Source organism: Xiphophorus hellerii, chromosome 6 (genome assembly GCF_003331165.1).
Source record: "Xiphophorus hellerii strain 12219 chromosome 6, Xiphophorus_hellerii-4.1, whole genome shotgun sequence".
In the NCBI taxonomy this organism is placed as follows: domain Eukaryota; kingdom Metazoa; phylum Chordata; class Actinopteri; order Cyprinodontiformes; family Poeciliidae; genus Xiphophorus; species Xiphophorus hellerii.
This window is the reverse complement of record NC_045677.1, coordinates 3,932,411-3,942,992: the sequence shown is the minus strand read 5'-3', so window position 1 is coordinate 3,942,992 and position 10,582 is coordinate 3,932,411. Positions and strand designations below refer to the sequence as shown.

General features: G+C 43.2%; 1 protein-coding gene across 1 annotated transcript; it reads right to left on the bottom strand.

Moving 5' to 3' along the window:
- Positions 1 to 233: 233 nt before the first annotated feature.
- LOC116721586 (Y+L amino acid transporter 2) lies at positions 234 to 10,513 on the bottom strand. Its single transcript, XM_032565430.1, has 10 exons — positions 10,384 to 10,513; positions 9,654 to 10,186; positions 6,336 to 6,461; positions 6,103 to 6,247; positions 4,450 to 4,573; positions 3,694 to 3,797; positions 3,501 to 3,597; positions 3,246 to 3,395; positions 2,430 to 2,613; positions 234 to 1,250 (listed from the first exon to the last, which is right to left on the bottom strand). The coding sequence occupies exons 2-10, from the start codon at positions 10,171 to 10,173 to the stop codon at positions 1,156 to 1,158; spliced, it is 1,545 nt and encodes a 514-aa protein (XP_032421321.1). The 5' UTR covers positions 10,174 to 10,186; positions 10,384 to 10,513; the 3' UTR covers positions 234 to 1,155.
- Positions 10,514 to 10,582: the final 69 nt, after the last annotated feature.

Here is a 10,582-nt window from a genome sequence, read left to right as displayed (position 1 = left end):
TAGTAACAGCCGTACAACACACACAACGCGATGATTTAATTGTTTGAGGACCGGGCTTTTCGGCTCAACCAGCGCCCTCTGCTGGGCGGAAATTTGAACGTAGCCGCTTCCGGTGCTCATTAGCTAAACAGGTCAGTTCTCTACTTCGCTGTTTCAAGTTGTTCTTCTTCCATTTCATACCAGCTGGCAAACCGTTGTGCCCATTACATGTGTGTTTATTTCTCTTGGAAGTGATTTTTTTTCTTATTTTGGCAATATATATCATAACACGTACGGCTCAAATTAAACGTATAACGTGATTAAATTTTGCATTATTTTCTGAAGAGTTCTTTTTAGTTCTTTATATAGCCTGTTGACATTGTTGTTGTTTTTTCTTGTGCTCCACGTTTGGATCAGTAGACCCAGGAGTCATGGCAGCTTACGAGTTCCAGTGAAAACAAAAAAAACCTTATAGTGACCCATTGATCCAGAACATCACTAAAACCAGGCTGATAGACATACTTCAAAATTCTTTAGTCGGTTTTTAAATGACTAATTAGCTTAGCATTAATGCTATTAATGTTACTAAAGATTTGTTGTATCAATGTTCCGGACCACTCAGGTCTTCTGGTTCTGCTCTGCATCCCCTAGAACCACAACCAAACATAGAGAAGCAGCATTCAGCCTCTATGCTCCATATATCTGGAACAAACTTCCAGAAAACTGCAAAACTGCTGAAACAGTTTCTTTAAGTCAAAGCTAAAATCTCATTTGTTTAGAGCTGCTTTTGATTAATAATAACGATTCTTTAATGAGTAAATAGGATGTAAAATTGTACCTGAAAATTAAACTATCTCATGTGTTTCTGCCAGACAGATGACTGAATTCTGTCCCTTTCTGTACGAAGCGTTTCAACACGTGTGCTTTAGCTACACATTTGTTTCAAATGTTTCCTTGTAATCCTCACAGAAGATATTCTCGGAACATACAAAAGTTGAAAAAGAAAATAAATCGCCACCACGTTGAAGTCGCTCCTTCTCAGCGAGTCTTTTGAGATTTTAGGCCCTTCGTTTTGTAAATGCAGGCCTGACAAGAAGTAATTCCCACAAACACCGTCACGCTGTCCACACAGGGCCCAGGAAGCAGCCGGATGAATGGAGTGGTTCCGGGCGCGCCTCACTGTGTTTTGCCGCCGTCCGGCGTTCCTGTTTCAGTGTCAAACTCAGTCAGGCAGCAGTAGAGCAACATCTGTGTGTATTTGGTGATAGAGGCTTGGAGAGAGAGACACAGGAAGTGAAGGAAATGTCAGAAACATTTATGGCATGAATAATCTGAGTATAATCAAAGTGTAGCAAATGTGTAACAAATATGCCAACTGTCAAAAAAAAAAGTATTTCTCTGTTAGCAAAACAAAGTGCAGTCTGTTTGTGCCTGTTATTTCTTTATTGCAACAATGCTTGATGGTAATAAACATACTATTGGTAAAAACCAGCCCCTTGTTCCACGCTTTGCTTCATCCAGAAGGTCTCTGCTCTCGGCCACCGAGAAGCGATCGCGTCCTGGAGGCGTGACTCTGTTTGAAACGACTAGATCCAATTTTGCCCAATCGCTAACGTTCGATGGTAATGCATATATAATGCAACAGCTGCAATATGACGCTTACTCCAAGTTGCATGCGCTGTAAACAACCACAACCCACTGCGAAGAGAGAAGTGCTGAGCTGACCTGCATCTTCGACAGGATTAAAATATCTTAAAGATTCCTCTTTAATTGCGCGATATTTGGAAGCGTGGCCAGCACGGACTGCATGGCTTCGTTCACAATGCTGCCATTGTCAAGCTATTATCACAGGCAAACTACAATTCAAAAAATACTGCAGAAACTCGCCGTCAACCTTCACAACTCTTCCTTCTGTTTGCTTATTGGCTAGGTTGAAATTCTACTGTAGAAATGAAACAAATCTCAGAAAATCGAATGGAAGTGCGTAGAAATGTAATGGCCAGGCTAACTTGGACAAACAGTTGATGCCAAAGTGTCAAACACAACCCCATCAACTGACTTGTAACAAACGCTGGTTGCCGTCCCACAGAAGTGACCCAGCAGGTGACCAGCATGGCAAAGTTACGCCGTATCGGGTTCTTTCCGCACACCACAGAGCTCGCTGTTTGTTTAATGAGCAAATTGCCACTATGTCGTCTTGTGTCTTCGCACCACCGATGTGACTTGTGACATTTAACTTGTGACCATCAGTGGTCACAAGTTAAACTTTGATGCTCAGTCCAGAAATGCCTTTTCTTTACAGATGTGTCACCGTCCAAAGGAGGAGAAAACGCTGCCCAACAGAATACTTCTAACTGGCAAGAGACATTGATAAACAAAGAAATATTCAGGCAAGCACAAGCATCCTTTTTTTTGCTAAGCTTACACGCAAATGGAAACATAAAGCTTACTGTTGAGTTTGCGTATGAATCGGGGCTTCCTCTCCTCAGGCAGGTAGATGGTGACATAGTAAACCGGCACACCTGACAGAGCTATGCCGATCCCTATGAGAGAATTGATGGTGTCTCCGTACAGAGGGACAATGACCAGGAACAGGCTGCACATGCAGTAAACGATGGGGAAGAACAAGCTGAGCTGCAGAGACAGGAACACAGAAGATGAACTGAACAGCAGCTCGTAGAATCGCCTCCTGCAACACCTTCCCAGTATTTGTTTCCTGTAGAACTTTGTCAATCTCTCACATCACTGTGGAGGATTTCTGATCCTTTGTACATTGACTGAACCACTGCAACTTCTCTTTCATTCTGTTGAATGTCTGAAACTGTACTTGATCGTTGTCATGTTGATAGCACAATTTCGGCTTAGCATCAAATAGCCTCACATCTCGACAGTTAGTACTGACCACTTGTACGTGACGTCACACTCTTAAGGAAAGCGGCCACTCTGACAAAACGACCTACTGTATGTGCGCGTAAACTCCTGTAACAGACAGAAGTCTAATATCGCTTTTATTTAGTTGGTTTCACTGTAAACTCAATAAATGTTTGTGTCGGCTATACAAACAGACAAGAATGCAAACTAAACTTATTTTATCATAAACATTTTGTTGAGAACAGAAGACAGCGACGGATTGCAGCCATCAATTGGATCGATTGCCAACTGCTATTTGTGGATTTGCAGCAACACTTTGTACAAGGTAAGAAGATTAACGTTCATATACTTCATAAGTAAGTAAGATCAGTAAGATGCAATCAAGTACGGCGTACCTTGACTGGTCTGTGTCTCTCTGGCTGTTTGATGCGCAGGTAGATGAGGCCGGCCACAGACAGACCGACATAAAGCCAGTAACTGAAGCTGAAGTAGTTGATGAGCAGGAACACATCCTCCACACACAGGAAAATCAGACCCATGAGCCCCTGAAGCCACAGTTAGAAAACATTCAGATGTCTTTTTTTTTTTTTTTTCAGCATTTTGATCAGGTATTCATTTGTTCGGATGCAACACGGTGGTGTGCTCCTCACATTGAACAGCAGCGCCGGCACGGGTGTGTAGCGGTTCAGGTGGATCAGACTCAGGCTGTCCGGGAGGTGGCCCTCTCTAGCCCCGACAAAGAACAGCCTGCGTTCCACAAACGGAAAGATTAGCAAAGCATACTACTGGTTCCTTTGACCGCATGAACTCAATGTGAGCACCTTCTCCATGCTTTCTGAGTACCGTGAAGCAGCAATGACGGAAGCGTTGAGTCCTCCGTAGCAGGACATGGCCACCGATATCGGTACGATCCAGTTGAACGGACCCAGCACTGCATTTCCAAACGTCTGTGGGGGAAGGATGGAAAACTGATACTCCAATAATACACATTGTACCATTTTTCCCAGTAAGATAAGCCAAGAATATTTCAGCTCTTTCAAAAAAGATCCTACTTTTACTAATTAAACAACAGATATACCATTTAGTGTTTTTCAATTAAGAAAACAGTTAGAACAATCTACTCCCTACTACCTAGTATTACCCCCATTAGCTAAACTAACTTCAGCAAAAAAACAAAAACAAACATATGGTAGCCTTCTACCAGGCTGACATTTTCATAGAACAATTTAGGATCATATTCCACAGGAAAATAGGGCCGTGCAACCCTAAAAGTTACCCTAAACTTTAAAGATCAGCTCTGACTCTGTTGTCTTCATGGCCTTTGTTAATGTTCACAACCTTAACAGGAGCAAATCTTATTCACCCTCTGTGATTACCGGCATCCTGAGAACTCTAGCGTAAACCCTAAAGCGTTAGAGGTCTGAGTCATGCAGAAAAACAACAATGAAACATAAACCGTCCAGCCAAAATGTCAGTAAGACTCACAGCCTGGGCACCTCTATGAAAATGTCCTGGTTGCCCCACCGCATTCATCCCGAACTAGAGCAGCTTTATATTTAGCATCAGTGGGACTCATCTCTCGGGTGACTGTTTGCTTACCACAGCAACAGCGTCGCTGGCCAGCAGGGATGGCATGTCTAGAACCACATAGTATGCGGCGTTGGTCAACAGATAGATGATGGTCACGATGGGCATGGAGATGGCGATGGCCAGGGGGAGATTCCTGCAACAGAGCCACAGGAACTGGCGTACAGAAAAGTACTGTAACACATGACACAACTTGGACTTAGTCACAGCTTTCTAGGTCTCAGCTTCTACTGAGCTATATATTTATGTTTAATAGTGATGCATGACTTATTAGAGGAGTAGTTTGTGCACTCTGGTTATGTTTTGTCGAAGGCATTGTCGGTGATAATTTTGCCGTCTGTTGTGGAAAGATTTCAAATTGCAGCGGATGTTAAAAAGTGAAGATATTCCTGGTTTTTGTGGACTCCTGCCATTCAAAGTGACTCACACTGGTAACGTTCACATCGACGCTACGCTGGTGGAAATCAACCATCTACGCTTTCACAAGAAACCACTTTTGTGTTTTTGGCGTCGTTTGCTCGACCAAATGATCCGCATTATGACACAAAAGACGCTCCTACCATCAGGGTTACTTTCCAAGCAAATTAGGAGACCCGGAAAGGCCTATTGGATGCTAAATCGATTTCACATAGCGCTTTTATAGTCATACCCATCATTTTACTCTAGAGCTGCATTCAACCGATCTCGCACACAAAAAGGCGCACATTCTTCAATAAACAGATTGGGGTTAAGTGCTTTGCCCTGGGGAGCATCGACATGTGATAGGAGGAACTGGAATCAAGCCTCAAACTACGAGACTACGATTACATGAGACCACTGTATTGAACTGCTGGTATTTTTGGATATTGATTGATTGGAGAAAAGTTCCACAGTTAGACAATACCGCCAAAACACATTTAATCTGCTCCAGTTGTCATGCACTAGATGGCGGTGTGATTTTAGTACGTCGTCGAAAGCCGTATGTGCTTTTGACTGTTAGCTTCCACCTCATTTAGAAAACAGTAACATATCTCCAGTGCTCATGTAGCCATTGTGCTAAACTGTACAGGGTAAGTAGCACACACAGCGCAACGCTATCCGTCTTTGTTTTTGTTGTTTTCTGTCCGTGCATGCGTAAAACAAACCCTGCATCCATGCGTTTTGCACGTGTACGCTTTCACATCTCTGGGTGTTGGTGAGAATGTTCACTCTGAAACTCGGATTCAGAAAGTCCCGGTGTGAGAGACTCCGATCACTGGAGACGTGCAAATGTTACGGTTTCTTTGAAAACCGGCTCCTTGTAAACGGGGTCTCGGGTTGCAAGATGACTATTATTAGCACTGAACAACACGACCACTGTAGAGTTGCAGCGTTGCTGCTATTGTATACTGTAGATACCTCTTGCTGAGTCAAAGAGCTTACTACCAATCTCTTTGAATTTAGAAGGAAATTGCTGATGATCCGGCATATTGATGCAGCCAACAGCCTTTATCAGTGTGACTTTGTGTCACACTGACACTGATGTTCTGAGAAGCCCAACTAACTTAGCAACCGTTTCTTGTAAAAGTGTAAAAAGTCACTGTTCCCTTATGCAGCATTGTCTCCCAGGGATTTCAGTTTGAACTTGAAGCAAAATGACGACAAACATGAGCCGTTACTGACGGACCCTGGGCATGCTCAGGTTACCTCTCAGGATTCTTAATTTCCTCCGTGACGAAGTTGAGTGTGTCCCAGCCTGAGTAGGAGAACAGAGCTGAGTAGAGAGCCAAAGCTATGGCTCCCGAATCGGTGGAGGACCCCTCGAACGGACTCTCAAAACTGTTTATGTCTCCTACAGAAAAAAGCCAAAGATTAAAGCAGGTGTTTTTTGTTTTTTTTTTCCTTTCTCTGATGCTTTCCTGCTTTTGGTTTTTACTTACCTGACACTATTTTCAGGAGTCCAACGATGATTATGAGGAAGAGGGCCATGAGCTTCGCATATGTGAAGATGTCCTGGACCAGAGTCCCCCACTTCACATAAGCACAGTTTATGAAGATCAATATACCTGGAGAAGCAAAAGAACACAATAAGTCACCCTCATAGCCAAGATGTTAAACTTACATCACTTTGGATTCCATACTAAATAATTTCCTGTGGGGGAATGAAAATTAACTCTCCTGCAACCAGTCTAGGGGTACGTTCACACAGCAGGTCTTGCTCTACTCTGATTTTTTTGCGTGCTCATTTATGCCACTAATTAAATGCAACCGCCACTAGATCTCTGTGTGAACGGTTCAAGACCCTGAAGCGACCCGCATGAAGAAGAACATTGACGCCACACAGCGGCGCACTGCTAACGGAAGTAATAATGGACGATTTTAAACTTTATTCAGCAATGGGAGCCGACAGTATAGTCACAAGATCATAGCAACATGAAGGGAGCTAATGCTAATAAAGCACATCTGATGGAAATGGGCTTTTTTTTTGGAGCATTGACTGTAACTTCTGCGGTGAAGTTTGGGTGCGCAGTCAGAACCAGGATGGTGATGAGATGCTCTTCAGTGACACAAACTTCTTTCATAATTCATTTTCATAATGGTCACGTCTTGCTTCAGCCATTGTTTGTGTCCGGATTTACTTCGTCTGGCTTCTTCTGTTACTTCAATGACTTAAACGTGGGACAATTTGACATGACCGCTCTACGGCAGACGCTTTGAAAACTATCGGATATGTATTCGATTTAGTACCACTAAATCGAATATCTTTTAGGGTATGAAAAGATCGGACATTGGGCTGTTCAGATTGCCATGGAACAGTCGGATGTGGGTCGCATCTGGACAAAAACAGTTAGGGTCTTATTTGCCTGCTGTGTGCATGTAGCCTATGAGTTGCCCTTAGAGGTCAAATCATTTTAATGTTAGCTGATTCAATTAGAATATAGCTCGACCTGCAGTGAGTTGAAGTCACTTTGAAAATTCAACATGCTGACGGGAGTCATTTTCCATGGTTGCAAGCCAAACATTTGCTTAGCTTAGCTGCTAGCTTATGCTAAGCAAACTGCTACCTTGGTCATGTCTCCCTTGGTAAAGAGAGGATTATCAGATGAATGCATGCGTTATTTATTTGAAGCAATGTATTTCAGTAATCCTTTGAAACAAGACAAATAAGTAATAGCATGTCAGAGCTACTTAGCTTAATAAAATCAAACCTAGTGTATTTTCATATTAGGGTGGCAGACAGTAGGTATATGTTTGAGTAAAATGAATATTGTTTTTTTTTCTGCTATGGTCTACTGACAACATGTCTCCAAAATTCCAAGCAAAAATGTAGTATTTATCTGCAGAAAATGAGAAATGGTTAATATAAAGAGAAAGACGCAGCGCTTTCAGACCTCAAATAATGCAAAGAAAACAAGTTAATATTAATTCAGAAACAACAATGCTTGTGTCTTAACTCAGGAAGAGTTCAAAAGTCAATACTTGATGGAATAACCCAAGAGGTTTTCAGTGAGGTTCAGTGCAGCGGTCTCTTAATTTTTTTCCAGAGCCGTACATTAGCTGTGGATTTGTGTCACCGTTATCTCTTATCGCAACTTTATCTAGAACCTGATCGAAGCAGGAAAGCAAAGAAAAATAAAAAAATATGAAGAACAGAACAGATAGAAGTTGGTAGAAGGGAAGAGAAGGGCAACGTAAAGCAAATCCTCCAGTAGTTACTAAATAACATTTGGTGGGGGGGCCATCTAAGGTGATGGTGTCCCGATTCAGGCCCGGCTGTCAGAAGCCGGAGAATGTGACTCTGCAGCGGGTCGCAGCGAGTATGCGGTTACGAAAACAGAAACCTTTTTCCTGGTAGAGCGGCTCCTGTAGCCTAAATACTGCTTCTGCGTCCTGCGGGATCCAAAGCACAAAACCAGGCTGTTGGACACACTGTGGTATTCTGCAGGACAGAGGCTCCAATATGTACTACTGAGTCTGCCTAATGAAGCCGCAACTCTGACCGAAAGCTCGCGTGTGTCGTTTAACATCGAGCAAATTGAAACCAGTGCAACAATTACTGGAAAGAAGCTCAACTCAAGACGCCCTTTGACCCAGGATTATATGAAGCAACAGGAATCTTATATTTAAGCTGAGGAACAATCCACACCTGAGAGACAAGACAACAGAATTCATGCAACCAGCTGTCGTAAAGTTCTTCCTCACTGAAGTGTAGCTGCTTTACATCGCGTCTCTGTATGACTCCACATTGTGTCTTATGACTCTCTTGCCAGTTTGTTCTGCCATTAATCCTCACATCTCCCATTAAAACACGTTTGTCTCTGGGACACAGAACCCACCTGAACATCATGATGGTCAATCCCGTTACACCAACATATTTCTTCTGACTAAAAGTAAAATTAATACTTCAAGGCCGACCGGAGTCAGCTGGTTGTCCAACAATAACTGAATATATTTTTTTTGCCAGTGGCATCTTCCCCTAAGTTTTCATTGCCCAATAAATCTGTACATGATCACAGTATGATACTTTGACCTTTTTGAATTCTACACCAAAATTAACCAGAGTATGAAAAAAAACTAAAACTGCCACTATGACTAATGAAAGGTAAACGGAAACTAAATAATATTTAATAAATCATGACTAATAAAAACTAGCAAACACTCTCTAAAAACATATTAAATCTAACAGAGTTAGACAAACAAAAAGTCGCAACAAAATAAAACTCAACTATAATAAAAAAGCCAAAACTGTTACAACACTGCTTCCAGCCTGAATGAGTTGTAGCTCGTCATGAGAGAATAACTATCATAAACACCAGTGGAAACACGTAAAAAGTTAGTTTTGAACACTGTAATAACAATAGAAGCTTTTCTATTAAATTTTAAGAATAGTATGGTTCATCTTTCAACAGGCATCTTTGTTGAAATGTATATATATGTTTGTTTTTTACCCTTTATACATTGTAATCTTATCTTTGGTCCTTGCATGTATGGCACACTGGGCAAGTCCCTTCTTATGCTCCAAACCCAAACCCCACTTGCCCCCTGCCCTCCCAAATATTACACAATAAATCAAATTCATGGAAATGAAAACCAGGCAGCAAACAAAACTTCAACTTTATGATGTTTGTGAGCATCACAAAGTTTTGTGCACCTACTCAAAACACACCATCATCTCATGCAGAAGAGCAATAGAAGAATGAGCTCAGGGAGCAGCTGACAGATGAGCGGTATTTTCAAAGTCACGCACACATCCTTACAGAGGCACGCCGCAGCGAGGAGTCGCACTGCGTCGTACGGCGGCTGGCAGGTCGGGTAGAGAGCCTCCACCAGGTAGAAAGCGAATGTCAGCGATATCGCCGCCTGGCTGGCCGGCTCGATCAGCAGGATGGACGTCCACAGACGAATGAAAGCCAGGAAGCTGCCGAACGACTCCAGGATGTAGGCGTAGCTGGCTCCGGATTTGGGGATGGTGGTGCCGAGCTCGGCGTAGCAAAGGGCTCCGAACACCGAGAACAGGCCGCCAAGGGCCCAGATCAGCAGGGACAGCCCAAAGGAGCCGCTGTACATCAGAACCCCCTTGGGCGAGACAAAGATCCCGGAGCCTATCATGTTGCCCACTATGAGGCAGATCCCGTTGATGAGGGAAATCTCCCTCCTCATCTGCATCTTCTCCCGCTGCCCACCATTTGGAGTCTTCAGGTCTTCCTCGGACGCAGCCGGGGAACTCGGGCATATCGTCTGCGACATGACCCCGATGGTCTGCCTTAAATCCCCCATCTGTGCTTCAGTCCTGATGTTGAGGTAAAGGAGCAACAATTAGACAGTGGAAGCTGTTTGCGTCACAATTCCCAAACAACAAAACTGCAGAATAACAACGTGAGGCCAATGCCAGCAACTTACGGACAAGTCATAAAGCTTGTGGTTAAGGTAGAAATGCAGAGTACACATGTAACAACTGCAAACATTTAGACTAGCAAGTCAGCTCACCTTGTTTATGAGATATGAGTGTTTTCTTGTCCTGGGTCAGTGCGACCTCTCCAAGTCTCCAGTTGGACACTGGTTAGATTAGAACTGAGAGGCAGCGACAGTCGGACGATGTTGCAATGTCTGCAAGCCTGCACAAACACAACCTGTGTTTTCCAAGCACTGGCCAAAGCACACGTTCACGTCCCCCCCATGCCTCCAG

Coding starts and splice junctions, on each gene's coding strand:
- LOC116721586 (XM_032565430.1), bottom strand. CDS start 10,173: ATGGGGGATTTAAGGCAGACCATCGGGGTCATGTCGCAGACGATATGC. Junction 3,396..3,500: donor TGCCGGCGCTGCTGTTCAAT/GTGAGGAGCACA, acceptor CTGTGGCTTCAG/GGGCTCATGGGTCTGATTTT. Junction 1,251..2,429: donor ATTCATACGCAAACTCAACA/GTAAGCTTTATG, acceptor TCTCTCTCCAAG/CCTCTATCACCAAATACACA.